The 21766-nt window shown below is 32.8% G+C and overlaps 1 protein-coding gene across 1 annotated transcript; it reads left to right on the forward strand.

Moving 5' to 3' along the window:
* Positions 1-218: 218 nt before the first annotated feature.
* LRFN5 (leucine rich repeat and fibronectin type III domain containing 5) lies at positions 219-15996 on the forward strand. The gene is made up of 4 exons (XM_061182483.1): positions 219-1603; positions 4284-4996; positions 10851-10894; positions 15925-15996. Exons 1-4 carry the CDS (start codon positions 219-221, stop codon positions 15940-15942), a joined length of 2160 nt encoding a protein of 719 aa, XP_061038466.1. The 3' UTR covers positions 15943-15996.
* The last annotated feature ends 5770 nt before the right edge of the window (positions 15997-21766 follow it).

Consider the following 21766-nt stretch of genomic DNA (forward strand, 5'->3'; position numbering starts at 1 on the left):
ATGAATGGTGTATTTTTTTTTTATCCTAGGGTCTACAACACAGACAATACAGAGTTATTATTTTATATTTGGTTAAATAAGCAAGTGAATAAATTGTTTCTGTATTCTAATTTGCATAAAAAAGATTATTTTAGTAGGAATATGAACTTTACTCAAATGATTGGGTGCTAACACTATATTTTGTGTCTTCTCTTACAGGCTCTTAAAACTGATCTACAATGGAAAAATTTCTTTTTTATCTGTTTTTCATTGGCATAGCAGTGAAAGCTCAGATCTGTCCAAAGCGTTGTGTCTGTCAGATTTTGTCTCCTAATCTTGCAACCCTTTGTGCCAAGAAAGGGCTTTTGTTTGTGCCACCAAACATTGACAGAAGAACTGTGGAACTGCGTTTGGCAGACAATTTTGTTACAAATATTAAAAGGAAAGATTTTGCCAATATGACCAGCTTGGTGGACCTGACTCTATCCAGGAATACAATAAGTTTTATTACACCTCATGCTTTTGCTGACTTACGGAATCTGAGGGCATTGCATTTGAATAGCAACAGATTGACTAAAATTACAAATGATATGTTCAGTGGGCTTTCCAATCTCCATCATTTGATACTGAACAACAATCAGCTGACTTTAATTTCTTCTACAGCATTTGATGATGTCTTTGCCCTCGAGGAGCTGGATCTGTCCTATAATAATTTAGAAACAATACCATGGGATGCTGTTGAGAAGATGGTCAGCTTGCACACCCTCAGTTTGGATCACAATATGATTGATAACATTCCTAAGGGGACTTTCTCCCACTTGCACAAGATGACTCGGCTAGATGTAACATCAAATAAATTGCAGAAGCTACCACCTGACCCTCTCTTTCAGCGAGCTCAGGTCCTAGCAACCTCAGGAATCATAAGCCCATCTACTTTTGCATTAAGTTTTGGTGGAAACCCTTTGCATTGCAACTGTGAATTGCTGTGGTTGAGGCGTCTGTCCAGAGAAGATGACCTGGAGACCTGTGCTTCCCCAGCGCTTTTAACTGGCCGCTATTTTTGGTCAATTCCTGAGGAAGAGTTTTTGTGTGAGCCTCCTCTCATTACTCGTCATACACATGAGATGAGAGTCCTGGAGGGTCAGAGGGCAACCCTGAGGTGCAAAGCCAGGGGAGACCCCGAACCTGCAATTCACTGGATTTCTCCTGAAGGGAAGCTTATTTCAAATGCAACAAGATCTCTGGTGTATGATAATGGAACACTTGACATTCTTATAACAACTATTAAGGATACAGGTGCTTTTACCTGCATTGCTTCCAATCCTGCTGGGGAAGCAACACAAATGGTGGATCTTCATATAATTAAGCTCCCTCACTTACTAAACAGTACGAACCATATCCATGAGCCTGATCCTGGTTCTTCAGATATCTCAACTTCTACTAAGTCAGGTTCTAATGCAAGCAGTAGTAATGGTGATACTAAAATCAGTCAAGATAAAATTGTGGTGGCAGAAGCAACATCATCTACGGCACTGCTTAAATTTAATTTTCAAAGAAATATCCCGGGAATACGTATGTTTCAGATCCAGTACAATGGTACTTATGATGACACCCTTGTTTACAGGTAAGAAAAATTAAGCAAATTTTTGTACTTGCTGTGCATCTTAGTGTAGGGCTTGATAATCTACTACTGATTTTTTTCAATCAGCAGTGCTACTCTGTGTTGTAATTAAAGTACTCCACTTTTTAAAGTATATAATGTAAGGCTTGTGAAAGGTGAATACATGTGGAGAAATATTTTGAATGCTGTTATTTTCAGAGAGTTCAAATTTATATTTAACATTATGCTTACTTACTTTTTTCCCCTCATCTAAGAGATGTGACTATCAGAGAACAAGATTGATTTATCTTAAAAATTCAAAAACATACCAGAACTTACACATCCACATGAGTGTTCTTTCCTTCAAGGAAGTCACATTGGGAGGCTATACTCTTATCCCAATAATGCTGCCATTGCTCAAAGCATTTTTGGAATTATCTTTAGAACCTTCGTCATACTATTTTGAATATCCTCAGTGGTGGCAAATCTTCGTCTTTTGAGGGTGAATTTGAATTTTGGAAACAAGCAAAAGCCATTTGGAGCCAAGTCTTGTGAATAAGGTGGGTGATCAAGATGGGTGTTGCCATTTTTGGTCAAAAATAGGATGTAACTATAAAATAATGAGACTGATTTTTTGAGTGATTGAGTTATGTGTGTGTGTGTTGTCTCATATACACTGGTTCTTAAGACAGTTCCAAAGAGAAAGTTTATAAGTATTTTGAGCAGTGAAAGTATCAGTGGAGTTAAATATGTAATCTCTGCGTAAGGATATTGGTGGAGAATTTGCATCTGACTAAAGAATTTCTGGTATGTTTTTCTAAAGTTCAGCCTCATTGATTTATAGTCACATCTTGTCCAATTTTCAGTTGGAAATATACATTTTTACCTCTCCATATAATTTCACTCATGATAGACTATTGTTACTCCTAGGAAATGATGTAAAATCATGGCTTTGAAATATACATATGTATACGTGTGTGTATATATATATATATATATATATATATATACACACACACATATATATATATTTTGCCTTTCAGCTTTCCTGAAATAAGATCAAATCAGTTTTTATATACCCAGATGAATTCTTGAAGATAATTTGATTTTTGCTCATGTATGGAAATGAGAGAAAATTTTTTTAAAAATAAGCATGGGCTGGTAGGAAAAAACAAAACTGACCTAGCTAACCATGTGACCGATGCTGGGCAAGGTTCTACTTGGCTGAGTTTTAATTTTCTCATCTTTAAAAGGAAGAGATTAGAGTAAATGGTTTCTAATATCCCTCTCATCACTAAATGTATGGGGATGTAGACCACGATGCGTGTATATTAGCATATAATAGTTTGCTGTTGTCATACTCAGCTTTTCACTTAGGCTATGGATTATTTAACCCATTGTCAAAGATGAGCATCCACCCCTACCCCTTACTTTCCTGTAGCTCCTAGACATTCTATATACTTTAAACATTAGCTCTGTGAAATAGGTCAGTTTCTATTTTCCAAATTCCAAGATTTTAATCCTTCCATGACAAGTAAATTCTCTATGACCCTGAGGAAATTGCTTGAATTCCTGACCTTAATGTTTGTCACGTGTAAAATGGTGATAATGCCTACCTCATAAGTCATTGTAAAAATGAAATCATAATGCATATAAAGTGCTTAGTAATGCCTGGCATTTCTTATGCACTCACTAAATGGTAGTGATCTCAGCCACAATACATACTCTAGCCTAAAAGTTTCTTGGTACATTTAGAACACATTGTTTAGGTTGTATAACAGATTAGCATTGCCAAGTCTTGAAATTTCTAAAACTCTTTCAGAGAAAAAAGAGAGTTTCAAGCCTTTTTTCCAAATTAAATCTTAGTCATATATGGTTGCTACTGAGTAGAAAAAGGTAGTGGAGAATAGGAGCCACAGAAGACTTTAGTGATACAATGGATTCAGAGATGTCTTAAACTCTTATCAAACTTTACAAACTATGTTGTGAAAGTAATTTCATCAGCCCACAATGGGGAGGATAAGGGATTTATGCTCTGGTCAACAGCTTTGCCCTGTTCATGATTCTAGGATAATATTACGCATCAACCTCATTTATAGATAAGAACATACTGGGAACCAAGTGTTGAAGACATAAGAGAGGGTTGAGATCTGTAAATAAAGTACTTTAATCTTAGTAATTATCTTAGTTATTAAAGATAGATTTACTGGGTACCATTCCATAGTAGCTTATAACTGATTTGAAAAATAAATACTCTGAATTGCATTTCCATTCTGGTTTCTAATGTGATTGTCAGTGTTTTCCCTTCCTTCAAATTGGCTTTTAGTCACAGAGGTGTTGTAAGTGCTAAATGGATTTGTTTAGTAGTCAGATAATGTCACAGTCACACCTTTCAAAAGTAATTTGTCATAAATAATTTTTTAGCAGTGGCTTTTATTAGGAATTCTGCTTTGCCAAGCAATGTAATTAGTCAGCTTGTCAAGACATAGTGCAGGCACCGTTAATATAATGCAGACTCCAACAATGACTTTTAGCCATTTTAACTGGGTAAATATAAGATTAGATCATTTTCTCATATTTCATATGTTATAAATGTGCTTATCTTAATGAGTACTGAAATGAAACAGAACTAAAGTCATAATGACTGTGTGTGTATTTGTTTTGTTTTGTTTTTAATATTAACACAAATTCCATTGTCCCTCAGAATGATACCTCCTACGAGCAAAACTTTTCTTGTCAATAACCTGGCTGCTGGAACTATGTATGACTTGTGTGTCTTGGCAATATACGATGATGGCATTACTTCCCTCACAGCCACAAGAGTCGTGGGTTGCATCCAGTTTACTACGGAAGAGGATTATGTGCGGTGCCATTTCATGCAGTCCCAGTTTTTGGGAGGCACCATGATTATTATTATTGGTGGAATCATTGTAGCCTCTGTGCTGGTTTTCATCATCATTCTAATGATCCGGTATAAGGTTTGTAACAATAATGGGCAACACAAGGTCACCAAGGTCAGCAACGTCTGCTCTCAAACTAATGGGGCTCAAATACAAGGCTGCAGTGTGACGCTGCCCCAGTCCATGTCCAAACAAGCTGTGGGACACGAAGAGAATGCCCAGTATTTTAAAGTTGCCAATGACAATGTGATACAATGTTCAGAAACTTGTTTAAGTCAGGACTCCTCTACCACTACCTCTGCTTTGCCTCCTACCTGGACTTCAAGCACTTCTGTGTCCCAAAAGCAGAAAAGAAAGACTGGCACGAAGCCAAGTACCGACCCACAGAGTGAAGCTGTCACAAATGTTGAGTCCCAAAACACTAACAGAAATAACTCAACTGCCTTGCAGTTAGCTAGTCGACCTCCTGATTCTGGCACAGAGGGACCCACATCTAAAAGAGCACATTCAAAGCCAAGTAAGTTTCTCACTTTGCCTGCTGAGAGATCCAGAGCAAGGCACAGGTACTCCCTGAATGGAGAATTAAAGGAATACTATTATTATATTAACTCACCGAACACATGCGGACTGTTTTCTAAAAGAAGCATGTCTATGAATGCGATGTTAATTCAGTCCAACAGTTCTGATGGGCATAGTGGAAAAGCAACTCTTTCAAATTCTGAGTGGATATTGGAAAGCACTGTGTAACCTATTATTTCTTTTTAATGAAAAAATTATTTTGAGAACTCACATAGGAAATTGGAATTTGAAATCCCAGTCTTATCTCTCTGATTCATGGCTAACAGAGCCATGGCATATAAACCCTCTAGGGTATAGTTACTTCATATATACATGGATATATATGAAGTAACTTCATATATCCATGTATATATGAAGGTCATATATATAAAATTGTTTAGGGAAAAAGCATGACAGCAGTGCCTTCCCCATTCTAGGACCAGCTACCAGGTTCTGCAATAGCAGACCACAAAATGAAAGTTGTCATATGAAAAAAAAGTCTTGCATAAATAATGATATTTCCTCCAGTCTTACAAAGTACCACCTATGGATGATTGGTATTTTTCAATGAGTAGATTGTACATATTCTTTCAATGACAGTGGTGTTTGTTTTTAGGCAAATATTTTAGAGAACAGCTCTGTGTTGTCATGTTGTTTAAAATAAAATACTCAAGTATACCCAGACAGTGTTAAAATAAGTACCCTTCTAATCAACATTCTTGGTACAGGTGCCTTAATGGTTCTAAGATATATCTCATCTATGACACAGCTTTTTCAGTGGGAAGCAGAAGAAAATGCAATTGATTTTTCATTTGGCAAAAAAAGCCAATTCAGTTTTAAGTCACAGGCCAGTTTTAAGTCATATGCATCTGCCTGGGCATATGAAGGTGTTTTCATTCATTCAGTACACATTTGGTGAATGAATGAGCTTTATATTTTTCTTAATGCAAGTTAAATAGGGAAACAAAAATGCAAAACTGCCTTTATCAAAGGGATATTTATTTTTATCACCAAGTTAAATAAAAATCTTCTAATAGAGTTCTTATTACATTTATAAGCAATATAAAGTCATTGCTCATTAACCAGATAGTAGTTTCATTTTTGCCTTCTGCCCTGTAATTCTGAATTTGAATGTTTCTGTCTAAGTAAATGTATTTATTATTTGAACCAAAACTTGCGATGACATTTAATTAGAAATTATACAGCTTAGTGGGAATATGTCATTTAAAAAAGGATTTTTAATTTAGTCAGACAGTAATATTGCTCCTTGATAATATGACATTCTTGGACAGTCACTGAAATCAAGGTCTATAGAGAAATGTTCTATCTACTCACTGAAATTTTTTACAATATTATATGGTAACTAACTTAATGGTGTTTTATTAAGATCAGTAAACAGGACTTTGGGGTTTTTTTGTTATTGTTTTGCTTTTTTGGTTTTTTTTTTTTGAGAATAAGGTTCATGTGGGAATGTTGCACAAAAAATTTTAGCCATAATATAATAAGATATGGACTTTACGTAAATTACTCCCTGGGACTAAGTTAAACACACAGTAAAAGTTTAGTAACTCTTTCAGATTACTTGAAATACCATTTAAAACACAGGTGAGGAATGTCCGTCGTTGGTTTAATTTCCTCTTGTTGGAAGCATTTATAAAATTTTCAGTTAATTTCAACTTGACCAAGGCACATATTATACATGATTTATCGTGATGACATTCAAAAGTGGATTAGATGAAAGCAGTTAGAGATTACTTTCTGAGCAACTCATGAAAAAATGTGTCTAATGGGCTTTCATTACCTTAGGTGTTTCCTAAATGTCTTCTCTGCCCTGCTTCTTTTTCTGAAGTTTGTCTTTCACATTTCTAAAATATAATCAGCCTTCCTGGGTCAGGTATATAGTTCTTGTGAAGAATAAATGAGATCACATGTATGGTATTATTTTGTAAAATCAAAGCATTGCTCAAAGTGAAGTGTATTTTCAACACTATTTCTGTAATAATGCTGTAATCCCAACTAAACATTTTTAATTAACACCAGTTACTTAATTCTTCATGAAGTGCTGATTGACAAAAGCGTATTATTTTTCACCTCCCTAGTTTTTACCTGCATAGTATCAAAATATCCTGAATATATAAAAGATTTCAAGACTTAAAGAAATGAATCCCCAAACAAGGAATCTCTGGCACAATGAACATTGTGGTCAAGGGGGCGCTGAAATCACACAGAACAGGCGGCAGCTTAGTGTGTCTACTCGAAGCTACTGATTAACTTATGTTCTATTTTCCAGTTGTCTGGATTTTTTAAAATCAATTTCCTGCTTATGTTTCTAATGAAACTTTAATTAAATATCTTTTATTTCTCATAAACATTTAGAACTCTTATAATATCTAATCATGTGAATTTTATTCTGTTTGACTAAAGCCATTGAAACCATTTAAATTGTTATTGCTTTTACAAGACTCTTTTTAGGGTGAATTAACCAAATGCTTGAACACTTGTTCTACAGGTGTTAAGAAGGCCTGTGTTCCTATCTTTCAAAAAGTTTATATTTGAACAAAATATGTGAACAAAAATTGGCCTATCAAGAGGGTCAGATGTTATTTGGTGTTGTTGATAAGTATATGAAAAATGTTTTGCTCAGGGCAGTTTCGGTGTGAAATGGCTGAAAGATAAATCTATGGGAAGGTTGGGGGTGATTAAAGGTACCTGGTATAATATCCAAAATGCAGTAGTTACTCAGATGAATGAATGAGCAAATGGATAGATGAATAAATAAGTGAATGGAGCCAGGGAAGAAAGCTCAATATTAAGAATTTTGATTAATTAACACAATGGAGATTTTTGATCCAGATATTATATTACTATAAGCAAGAAATTCTGTCCCTCTTGTTGTTTTTCTTTCTGTCATTTCTTACATTCCTTATTTAACCAACTACATATATGTGATCCAAAGCATATGGTTTTGCTGTTTGTTGTTGCTGACTGTGTATAGGTTGTATATATTGTTTTTGCTTCCTTGTTCTTAATTATTCTTCTTTAATTTTTAGACATTTTACACTATGGTTTCAGTTTGTTCACTAACAAATTGACAAATAATATATTTATAGATATTTACTGCACACTTTTTTTAAAATTATATGTATTTCTGTGTTACTTTTTGTTTTGGATAATTGTCCCCCAATTTGATAATGTCAAACTATTATTAAAGCAGGTCTTTTTAAAGAAAAGTGTATGTAATAGATAAGTTCCATAAAGGAATAATAAAGCATCTGAAGTAGGCTCAAAATCCTAAGAAGAAACGAAGTTTGGTTTGATGAATATTATTTATTTTTAGTTTACAAATAGATTAGCACAGAGGTACATTAAATACAATAATTTAAATTAGATACAATAACACCATTGCTGAGGACAACACATTTTCTACATTTTTTTTCTAACCATTAAATGTATTAGTTAAGTTGAGGTCACAGTAAGCTTTTTTATGCTTTTAGACAGTTGATTTTAGCTACTTTGCAGATATAGTTCACTAAAAAAGTTTTAGAATGTAAGTTTTTGAACTATTGTAAGCCACCTATAGACATAACATGTTTACTACCTGAATGATATATACTTTCTCCACAAGAATTTAAAGAATTTTTAAAAATTATATGTCTTCCATTGTCCACAGGAATCTTCTTTTTTTTTCATGAAGTATTTTCTGCTTTGCCTTAAAGCACTCAAAAAGTACTTCCAAACTAAATTTTAACTATTTTATTTGCCTGTATTACTGTAAGGAAATTAATATTCATTTATAAAACTAAAAAATTAATAAAACAATTATCACAAAGTTCACATCAATAGCCTTTTACTTCCTAAATTTTAGTATTTCCCCCTCTGTTTATTCATAATAATAAAGTTAAAAACAATCATTAAAATGCCAGTAGTTTAAAAAATTTCAAAAACATAAAGCATCTTCTTGTACAAGAATTGTGAAGGTAAATGGGGTGTTTCTTCCAAAGAAGACTGCAGATACGAGCCCATTTTCTTCTCAGTGTGGCAGAATTCCAACTCCATTTTATAATGATAAGCAAGCAGTGTTCATTTATTTTAGACAGAATGAAGACTATGTACCCTCTTCTCCTTGCTCAGCCTTCCCTTGAGTCTCAGGAAGAGTCCAGTCTTTCCACTTCAACAGCGTATGTGGATGCTTCTGTGTGTGAGTGTGTGTAATGTGTTTTGGGGAAAGGACTTCAGCCCAGTGGTGGATTGGATGGGAAAAGGATTTTTCTTATCTTCCTCCATTGGTAATAAAACACTAATAATAATAATAATGACAATTTACTTTATAATGTTTGTGAGTTCAGTGTTAGTTGAGGTAAATTTATGGATAAAAAATATATCACTTTTAAAATTTCATAGAGGAAAGAGAAAATAACCAAAATTAATGACTGGAATTTTAAATATAATTGTTTCAGAGCTCTGTCTTTCAGACTACTCAGTCCTTTCTCTCCCATGCTAGATAAATACATGCTGAGATTACAAATACAATTAGTTTTGTCAGGTTTGGGGTGGGTTGTTTGTTCATTTTTTGCAACAGAAACCATCCTTCTTTTAGCAGTACAGAATAAAGAATGGTAAACGTATTACTGGGATCGAGTCATCCTAATCGTGGTGTTATCTGAAGGGGGACATAGAAAGTAACAGTTTGTAACTGGGAGTATATTAAAGTATGAAATTACCTCTTTAAGGTAATATTAATGCATCTGCAATTTCATCAAATATCATAAATACTCAATATAACAATAATCAGTGTACCACTGTCTTCTTATTTTTTCAGCTATTTCAAAGTCAAAATTTAGGATCTAAAGTTACCATCAACGTGAAGGGACTTATAGAATACACTATGTGGGCTCTACCATAATGTAATTTCCTAATTATTTTTTTTCTATATAATGCAAACATGTCTTGTTATTGCTTTCATGTAAAACCTAATCCCCAGAAGTCATTGTAAATTTATATGAATATTTATGCTGGAGGTTTTATCAAAAAAGTATTTTGTACTGTTCTCATCACACTCACCTGTGAACCCTTAGAATGACATTTTCCTGAGACACCTAATTTTTTCTTATAATTGTGTCCCTTCTTAATGACTAGAGTATTTGCTTTAAAATAGGACATTTGGGAGGAAATAGAATGTGTACTGTACAGGGTTATTTAATGATATTAAACATTTATAGCCAATTGGAATATACATATGAACATTTGAAGGCAGAATGTTTGCATTTAGAACATTACTGTTTTATATAAGGATAAACTGGTATTCAGCAAAATATGCTATTATTATCTTGGGAGTTATTGAATAATGGTTTATATTGTAAATTATTATTTTATACTTTGCGTGGTGAATATGGTAAAACTACATTTCCTGCTTTGGATTGTTTTTCCTTGATGTATCTTTCCATATTAATCATATGCAACTCTGTGGTCGAAATGTTAACTTTGAGTAAGGAAAATGAATAGAAGCCTGATTCTCTTATTGAACTCTTGCAGGAAAAGTGCATTCCACATTGATAATTACTCATTTTAGTAACTAGAACACTATTTTTAAAAATTCTGCATTTAGAGTATTATGTATCAGGAAATAACCATAGAGAACTATGAAGTATTATAAAGTCAATTGCAATTAACCCAAGAACTGGTAAGTTATTATTTAAAAAATGTGTAGATAACTCTTTGTTAAGATGAATCTTATCAAGGTTTCAGTGAGAAGTATTTTAAGGTCTGTTTCATAAAAAATGAATTGTTCATGACACTGAAAATTTTATTCCCAGATGCTTTGCTGACTAATGTTGACCAGACTGTCCAGGAAACACAGGTGAGATTCTTGTTACCTGTCACATGCTTCGGCACTTAAGTGGGTATATTCTTTTATAAATGAATTTTTAATTTTGCTAGTTTATGTAACTTGTTGAAATTTTCCATTAAAACTTACTCAATGCTCAGTGGTGAAGTTCAGTTTGGTTAAGTGAATTTCCAGTTCCTAAATTTAGACACATTTCTGGTTAACCAAATATTTCTGATTCACATTGTAAGAATAAAGGGAATACTAGTGTGACTTTGGAGTCACATTTGTAGTCACACATGATATCATGTGTATTTTTACAAATATTTCCCAAGCTACTGTGAAGACAGTAGCTTGATAAGAATATATTCACTCCTATCCTTGAGCTCCACGTCCTAATAGAAGCTGAGATAATATATTAGGCCTCACCGAAAGTGGATGAACAGAAGTGTTTCATGTATATGAAATGAATGAAGCCGCTATAAAATGGAGCAAAAGACTACACATGAAATATTCATGGTATTCCTTTTGTCAGCAACCAATTACTCTTCTTGGTTTTCTTTTCTTTCTTTTTTTTTTTTTTTAAGTTTCAAATGAGTATTTGATTCCTGCATTTTAATTGGATCAGAAAGTGTGTTTCCAGAGCAGAATGACACTTTAGCAATCTGTTCAAATAGGTGGATGCATCAGCCATTTGCTTAAGATTTGGCACAGAAAAAATATTCTGCTTTTAAAAGTTCTTAGAAAAAGACACTGATTTATTTGTTGATAGTAAAAATAAGGGTCTTTTTTTTTTTTAACATTTCTTATTTAAAAGATAACAATAACTTGGACCATCGTTCTGGGTTTCCCCTAAAGAATTCCATTCCCAAATCAAACAAAATGTTTTTCATCATTTCTTTACTGAATTTAGGGTCCCATTCCTATGCTGCAAAAAAACAAACAGATGGCTCACTGGAAACAATCAATAGCACAGGGTCGGGCACGTACTTGGTGTTAATAGAATTGAACTGACCTGCATGAAGGTGCCTTTGTTCTCTACCACCTTCCCTTTCTTTCTCTCCCTCTCTCCCTTTCTTTCTTCTTCCTTTCTTCCCTCCCTCTCTCCCTCTGTCTTTGATTTGAAAACATTAATTTATCATGTAACTTTGGACACCTGGCTGTTCTGAAAGAGAATATCCTTAGGAATTAAAAAGTCAAGCTTCCCCTATCAGAAGCATGATCCAGAATGGTTCTAAATGTTCTATCAAGATTTGGAAGCAGGAGAATCAATCTGATCATCTTTCAATTACCAATTAAAGCAATTCTCCAAGTATTCATATTTTGTAGGGCATGTTACATATTATTGTGTTTATTTCCTTATTTTACCACAGTGTTAGAAGTCAAATTTAGAGAAAAGTAATCTCCTTGGGAGTTTGTGTGCTACTTGAGGTAGCAAAAGGTTTGCCAATGTGATAAGTGCATAAGATTTCTAATAACGATTTTCTTTGTCCCAAAGTAATTAGTATTAGAGAACTTTGGAAAATATAGCTTAAAATAAAAAAATAAATGTAAATCTGTCATAACCCACTACCCAGATACGAATACTAATAATTTGGTGCATGATCTTTCAGTGATTTGTCGTTTCTGTATGTAGTAAATTCATGTGTACATATGTGTGTTTGTATTAGATTTCATAGTGAATGTGCATATGTAGAATATGTCACCTATTTTTAAAATTGTATGCTCTTTATTGAGTTCCTTTTTTGAAACATTATGTCATAATGTCATAGCAACTTTCCTTCCGTGCTTTGGCTATTTTGTTTTCTTTCTACGAGCATTAGCTAGAAAAATAAATCCACAGGCAAAGAAGAATGTTAACACAATTTAGTGGTAATACATCATTTACTCATTAGCCAATTTCTTGCTACATTTCTGTTATCAGATGTAAGTCACCATATGACTTCAGTGCAACTCTTCTTGTTATTTGATAAACGATTTCTGCAATAGCAGACTTATCATTTCTACAACTGTCAGCACAACCAAACAGTAATGTCCCTTTGAAGAGACTGTGACCTGTGTGCTAGTCTTCTCATGGCTTTTCACACCATCAGCAGTACCTTACCTTGTGAATGAAGTGAGGTAGAGAGCTGGCAGAGGTTCCTTGTACTCACAGCTTCTTATTTTTTTGGTGGGGAGATGGTAGTGGGATAAGGAGGATTATACAATTTTAGTTTAAGTTTATATTCCCTGTAGGATGGTAACATACATGTCTTTTTCCACCCAGTGGCAAAATATATTTTCCAAACATTTGGACACTGCCCATTGCCTTAAATGGAGATCAAAATGTTCCTTATGTATATAGACAATAAAATAAGCAAATAAACTGAAAACACATTTTTAATATGTTAAAAAAAAATGTTTCCTAGGTGACAGTAGTAGTTCTTTTAGACAAACTATTAATATATAAGTGAATAAAAAGTTAGTGTGGATTAGAAATAAACAGCAATATTAAAACAACTATGGGAAAACACAGTTTGGAAGTCGTATGAACTAAGAGCTGAGCAGCAAACAAATGTGTGTATATGATTCAGATATCTTTCCAATGTTTTTTGTACAAACAAGAATGACCAGTATAAAATATTTGGTTCCGTAGGGTTTCTTCCACCTATGATATTACCTTCAAGTAAATTAAAAAAAAAAAAAAAAGAGTCATAGAATAGACATTGTAAATAAAAAAAAATAATAAGGGTAATAGAATAGACATTGTAGAAAACATTTAACTATTTTTATAATAATTAAAGCATACTTTTTGACATATTTATTTGAACATTACAGAAAATCAGAAAAAAATATATAGAACCCTAGTGTCAGCAATGACCTTTAGAAATCATTTCCTTCTTTTTAGATATCCTAACTATATAAGATAAAAAATCTCTCATAGGTCTTAATTACATTCAGAGTAAGAGCAATAACAATTTCCCAAATCCATTCAATGTCGGGGTATTTTTTCCTTCCTCTAATCTTGAGGTAGCTTTAATTTCTCCTGTTATTTGTAGTACTGTTGATAAGATTGTGCAGTGTTTTGCACGGTACCCTTTCACTGTCAAATGAGGACCGTTGACAAAACATCCTGAACCTACCCCAAATTCATTATTTTTAGTTCTTATAACATTTTAGCATAGTTATTATAGTCTATCTTGTTTTTTCTTTGTGATGCTCTTGTAATTTTGTGTTCCATATTTAGATCTTTATGGAATCATTATGCTTGTTTATTGATAAGTAAAAAGTGTTATTTTGAATCTTACATATAAAATTTTTATTCAACTTCATATTACGTCATCGTTTCAATAATGGCAGATTCAGGGCAGACAAATTCACACCATTGTTCCCAAAACCGATTGCTATTTCCTAATCTTCAAAATAACAACTTTTTTATAAACCATAATCCCACAGTTTGTTAATGTTATTATGTAATGTGAAATTGAACCAAAAACTCTTTAAACTATGTCAGCTTATAGAATCATTAACTTGGTATTAAAAGAAAGTTTGTTATTCTGGAAGGATTTATTATTTCCAAAGTCAAACTAATTATACTGTCCACTATATTTTTCTTCTAGGTATATTTAGTCTTTTCTATATTACTACTTCCTGAAATGAAATTTGGTGTAGTACAATCACTTTTTTTTATCAAAGCGAACATATTACTGGATACACAAAAATAAATAAAAATCTTGTTGATAACCAATTTCACCAGAATAAGCTGTGCTGTGAATCCAATAGCGAGGAATTTAGCTATTTCCCATCGTAGTTTAAAGTGATTTTTGTAATGTTTTCCTTAGAATGAATATTCCAGGTAAAGTATGCTAGTGATGTCTATATTTCAGTAGTTTCCAAGTAATTATTTTTTAAAAATCAGATACTCATCTATTATCTATTAACAATCTTCAAACATCCAGTAATTCTTTGTTCAGTAATTCTCAAAAATTATTGTTTATCTCAAAAATAACTTCACTTTTTCCAATTAACTATTTTGAAATATTTTCGTAAGTAAAATATCTCTGTAGTATTTTGCCTACCTTTACGACACAAAGTTATCCAAATATGTCCTATATCAACACTTTGATACAGAATATTTGAAATTAAGAAGCTATTTTTCATCATTCATTTGTTCCATGCATTTTGTAACCCTCAACTTGTAAACATGTAGTTGTTCTTGAATGGAAAGGAGAAAAATTACTTCTATTTCATATTATGAAATTGTATATTTCTCAAAAATTATTTTCCATCTTATCGAAGTATAGAATTTATACATATATTTGAAAGCCATGAGTACTGAGAACCCATGTTAGAGAAAACACATTTTCACAGTTTGTTATTTAAACATTTTAAAATTGTTTTTTATATGATTTTCTTTCAAAATCATGTTAACTATGAAATGCCTTTGCTTGTGAGTTATTGTCAGTTTTCACATTTATTTTATTTGCTCTGTGGGTGAAGAACTAATTAATGTAGATGAGTTTATTGTCTTCACTATCAGTAAATGTATAATTAAATTTTATAAAACCTTAATATGATACAAAGCTTCCAAAAGAATATATTAAAAAAGTAGAGATCATGTAGGTTTTAGATACGATGAACAAATTTGATCTAAAATGTTCATATTTAAAAAGCCAGTGTGAATATTTGTTAAAGCCTGAATAGCATGCATTAATGAATAAAGTAACTTTTTTTTCTCTTAATTTGAGAATATAAATGTGAAAATAAAAGCAAGGAAAAATGCCATTCCTCAATTCGGCTCTGACTTGCATAACTATTTAGTCTTAAAACATTTAGATTCCTTTCTAAAATGAGATTTTTTAATATATTCAATAATTTGAAATTACCAGGGAACATTTTAAGTGCTGATGTGCATGTCTAAATAGTATCCAGAAATATATCTAGTATTTTGTAGCAATAAGCTCCTGCCTGGGTGCTTACAGTTCAGTAACTTCTAGATTGCTAACCCAGTGATCTTATTAGCTGTGTGTTTTCTTTCTTCTTCTTTTGTTTTTTTTTTTCTTTTTCTTTTTCTTTCATTTCAGAGGCCGGAGTTAATCTGAAGAGCACCACTTCTCTCTCTCCTGAAAAAACTTGCCACTGATATTTTTACCAGACAAAATTTAAAAATGTTTCAATTCACAAAGGCTAATTGTTGAACTGGTGTCCAAGAAGAAATTGTCCACAGGAGCTGAAGCAGAAGTCTCTGATGCCGCACAACTGGCTCTATCAGACCATGGTTCATCCCCTTTTAAAACCAAAATTTTTTTTCTTCTGACCTACAAGTATTTTTTTTTTTAAAGAAGGAAAGAAAAAAGCCTACATTGGCATCGAGTTCTGTATCAATCCATGTTACATTGCCATCCATGATTTAAGACTGTAGAATCTTGAATAATCTATATCACTTTAACGAATAAATGTTTTACTATGACAGAATTTGCACACTGCCTGATTTGTGGAAACCTCAGTTGCTTCAAGTGTGAATGGTGAAGTGATGATTGTAGGAGCTAAAAATACTATTTTACATCTATGTAGTACAAAAACCTTAGGGGATCACAAATTGCTTTATAATATTGGAACTAGTTCTTCCATGACTGAAGTGCACCCACTTCTATGGGAGAGCAGTACAACTATTTAAACAGCTTTACGGCAATTGTATGCTTCAGTGTAAGACCGAAAGGGATGAGGGATCTCTTCTTCCAGTGGAATTTCAGAAAGTATCAAGGCAGGCATATTGTAATTAATCCAAATTGATTCATTGTTTTTCTGGAGAGCAAGGGCAAAGAGGTTTTAATAATTTTAGGCCTTATGTTTCATTATAAGTGCCCATTTCTCCAATTTTCCATTGGAGATAAAAATATATATAATTCCAGGATAAACAAAGAAGAACATACATCTTATTTAGCACCAGCATGAATAGGAGTAAGATATTTTTGATGGCTAATATATGTTAGTACAGTCATATTTAAGCAGTACTCAAACCTAGCAGTCATGAGTTCAAACCCTAGGGATGAGTGAATTTAACCAATTCTCACTCTACTCTTCCATATTCTCAAAGGATTAATATTACTGTAAAATATGAAAATGCATATAAATGTATCACTGTACTTGGTGTAAGCAATAAGTTCGATTAAAAATATTTTAGTAGCATTGCTATTAGCAATTGAATTCAGATTCTCTCAAACTTGAGAGATTTTATTTCTGTTCCTTGACAATTCTGGTAGTTGTCTATCATTAAAAGCAATATGTAATTTAAATTTTTAAAAATTTAGTTAAAACTGAAAAATCCAGAAAACTGCCTTTGAGAAATGTAGGTTAATCTGTTAACCATTCCACATCTCTTAGACTGTTAAAAATATCCAACGTCCAGAGAGGTTACAGAATGTCAGCCATTAGATGGCACTTGGAATCTGTGCTCAGGAGCCGAACTACACTAGACATAATTAAAACCTGTGGGTACACACACACACACACACACACACACACACACTCACTCTTACTCCCAGACACACACAATGCACAACTGAAACAGAAGTAACACGTTTGAGTTGAAATGTAGTTAGTTTGTGACCTTGGGCAACTGACTTCATTCTCTGTTTTGTGACGACTCAAATGCCCAGAGCAATCCTGTTTACATGTGTGTTAAGTGTATATATGCATGGATAAATGTTTATGGTGACAAAAAGGAGACAAATTGGGCAATAAGCATTGCCTCTGTGAATCTGTTCCTGTCGTACACAAATTTTCTCCTGAAATATAAAGTGTCAGGAACACAAATGGCTTTCCTAGAGTTCAGGGCAGAGTTTAACTTTTTAAGTTCTCTCTTGGGAAAACCTGCAACCTTTTCTTCAAGGACATTCTCCTGTTTATCCTTACATTCCACTTGCCCCAATCTCCACCCCATCTGGCCCAATTATTGTTTTTCTTGATGATGGTAAGAACATAGTCTGACCCCTTCATCTTTTTAGGATATTCATGCTATTGTGTTCTAAGGAACAGGATTTTTAGTGTGTTAGAACTAAAATTGTACTTAATCACTTCAAGTCTTCACTCTGCATCACCTATACCTAAATCTAAAACTTCATTTATGCACAAATTCAAGCAACACTCATAGTGTACATATTTTCTCTTTTTTTCAAATATTGTTGAGGAATACTTAGGCACAGTCTCTGATCCTGTAAGTGTGCAATAATCAGTTGTTTTTATGGATAGATATTTACTTCTTATACTATGAGGTTAAGAGAATACAATTGTATACCCATAACTAAATAGGATTAATGATCATTCACAAGTAAAAGTTTTGCAAAAATGTGACAAAATAATATTTTTATAATAAGTGGAAACAGTTTCTTTTAGCTGAGCGTATTATAAAGGGGTGAAGAAATGTATGGTAAAAAGTCTCACTGTAAGGTTCTTGGCCATGCATTGAAAACCACTACCATTTTTTCTCTTACTCTACGTTCCTCAGTAATTTTGGAAGTAAACTAACTGGTAATATATAACATAGTTAGTATGAATATTTGTCAGTTCAATTTGTGACATCTTACACATAATATAAGGCATATCAAGCACACACACAAGAAAATCAAAAGTGTTTTGAGTGCAATATAAACACAGCTTGTGAAGCATGAAAGTTGACTGAAAACCATAATTAAAATTTTGAAAATCTATAATCATGAATTTTGAAATCCATAATCTGTAGAATTGAAGATTAGTAATAAAATACCATTACTGGTTGAAAGGTATAACTTATACATGGAAAGAAAACTCAAATAATTTTAATTTCCTATTTTATTTGTAATTTAATAACTCTCAGATTAGTTTGTACAAGTTTTTGTCTGTTAAAAATACATAATATCCTGTTTCATATATATGGAATGTTTTGTGACACATTCTTGGTGTTTTTTGTCCAAAATATATTCAGATTATTTCTTCCTATATTCTGCTTTCTATGTGTTAAGAGCTTACTCCATTTTTATTTATTTACTTTTTAATTTCCAAAATATATGTATCTGACATCTCATGGGTCTACTTATGAAATGGGTGTGTGTGTGTGAGTGTGTGTATCAAAGCATATGCAATTATTTAAAAATGCAAGTGACAGAGAATGTACTATGTCCAACCAAAGTAAAAGTCCCTAGCATATGATTATTTTGTTTGGTATACAGTATAATATTCAGGGAAACTCTACACTAGATTTTTTATGTGGAAAATATATGTAACATGAAATTTGTTATTTTAACCATTTTGAGTGTACAATTCACTGGCATTAGTTACATCCACAATGCTGCCCAATCATCACCACTATCTATTTTTAAAATGTTTCTATCACCCCAAATACAAAATCTGTACCCATTAATCAATAATACCTATTCTCCCTCCCACCAATCCCTGGTAAACTCTAATCAACTTTCTCTGCCTATGAATTTGCCTATGCTAGATATGTCACATAAGTGGGGTCTTACAATGTTTGTCTTTTTCTGTCTGTCTTATTCCACTTATCATAATGTTTCTAAGGTCATCTATGCTGAAGCATATATCAGAACTTCATTTCTTTTTAAGGTTGAATAATATTTAATCCTATATACAGCACATTTTTTATTCATTCATCTTTTGATGGACACTTGTGGTGTTTTTACCTCATGGGCACTGGGCATAATACTATAAAGAACATTGGTACACAGGTATATATTTGAGTTTCAGTTTTCTATTCTTTTTGCTATATACCTAGGAGTGGGTAGTAATTTTATGTTGAGTTTTTTGAGGAATTGCCAAACTATTTTCCACTGTGGCTATACCATTTTACATTCACTACACTAATATGCAAGTGTGCAAGGGTTCCAATTTCTCCACATTTGTAATTTTCAGTTTAATAATTATCCTAGTAGGTGTAAATTATCTCATTATGGTAGTGATTTGCATTTCCCTAATCACTAATGATATTGAGCTTCTTTTCACATGCTTATTGGCTATTTGTATATCTACTTTGGAGAAATGTCAGCTCAAGTCCTTTGCAAATTTTTAAATTAGATTGTCTTTTGTTATTGAGTTGAAACCATCCTTTACATATGCTGGATATTAAATGCTTCTCAGGTATATCATTTGGAACTATTTTCTCCCATTCAGTAGGTTGTCTTTTCACTTTCTTGGTATTATCATTTGATGAACAAAAATGTTTAATTTTTATGAAGTCCATTTATGTATTTTTTTCTTTTGTGTTTGTGCTTTTGGTGTCATATCTAAGAATTCATTAACCAATCAATGGTCATAAAGACTTGCTCCTATGTATTTCTCTAAGAGTGTTATAATTTTTAGCTCTTATGTATTTATGATGGATCCATTTTGAGTAAATTTTTGTATATGATTTGAGGTAAAGCTCCAATTTTAGATGTGGAAATCCAGTTGTCCCAACACCATTTGTTGAAAAACTATTCTTTTCTCATTGAATGGACTTGGCAGGCTTGTCAAAAATCAACTGACCATAGATGTATGCATTTATTTCTAGACTCTATATTCTACTCCATTGGTCTATATGTCTGTCTTTATGCCAGTATCACAATGTTTTGATTACTGTAGCTTTTTAACTTTTCAAACCAGAAGTGTGAGTCCTCCAGCTTTGTTCTATTTTTTCAAGATGGTTTACCTATTGTGACCCCCTTGCAAATGAATATGAGGATTGGCTTTTCCATTTCCACAAAACAGCAGTTGGAATTTTGATAGAGATTGCATTGAACATGTAGATCACATTGGGTAGTTTTGACATTGTAACAATATCAAGTCTTTCAATCCATGGACAAGGGCTGTCTTTAATTTCTTTCAACAATGTTTTGTGCTTTTCAGTGTACAAATCTTTCACTTCCTTGGATAAATTCATTCCTATGTATTTAATTCTTTTAGATGCTCTTGTAAATGGAATTGCTTTCTTAATTATCTTTGTGGATATATTATCATAGCTGGTATTAAAAAAACAGCTGATTTCTGGGTGTTAATCTTGTACCTTGCAACTAGGTGGAATTAGTTTATTAGCTATAGTAAATTTATTGTGAATTCTTTGGTATTTCTACATATAAAATCATGCCACATGTGAATAGAGATACAGTTGGTCCTCCATATCCACTGTTTCTGAATCTGGATTCAACCAGTCATGAATCAAAAATATTTTTAAACATAAATAAAATAAAATTCTAGAAAGTTCCAAGAGCAGAACTTAAATTTGCCATTTGCTGGCAACTATTTATATAGCAGTTACATTATATTTACAACTCTTTACTAGCATTTACATTGTATTATAAGTGATCTAGAGATAATTTAAAGTATATGGGAGGATATGCTTAGGTTGTATGCAAATCCTGCACTATTTTATGTAAGGGGCTTGAGCATCCTTGGATTTTGGTATCCAGAGGGGATTCTGGAACCAATGCCCCAAGGATACCAAGGGACAACTATAGCTTATTTCTTCTTTTCTATTAGAATACTTTAAATTTTCTTTTCCTGTCTAATTGCTCTGGCTAGAAATTCCAGTAAAATATTGAATGACAGTGGTGAAAATGGCATCGTTATGTTATTTTTGACCTTAGAGGAAAGCTTTCAATCTTTCAAGAGGAATATGACATAGACTGTGGATTTTTCAAAACTGGCTTTTATCCTGTTTCTAGGAAGGTCCCTCCTGTTTCTAGTTTTCTGGTGTTTTTAATCAGGAAAGAGTGTTGTGTTTTTTCCAAATGATTTTGTGTTTCTCAGAGTTGAGATGATCATGTGGTTTGGGGGTTTTTCTTTGTGTTTGTTTTGCTCTTGTTGTGTGTATCTTTATTCTATTAATGTGGTGTATTACGTTGATTGATTTTCTTATCTTTAGTCACCTTAGCATTCCTGGGGTAAATCCTACAT

Source organism: Eubalaena glacialis, chromosome 2 (genome assembly GCF_028564815.1).
Source record: "Eubalaena glacialis isolate mEubGla1 chromosome 2, mEubGla1.1.hap2.+ XY, whole genome shotgun sequence".
In the NCBI taxonomy this organism is placed as follows: domain Eukaryota; kingdom Metazoa; phylum Chordata; class Mammalia; order Artiodactyla; family Balaenidae; genus Eubalaena; species Eubalaena glacialis.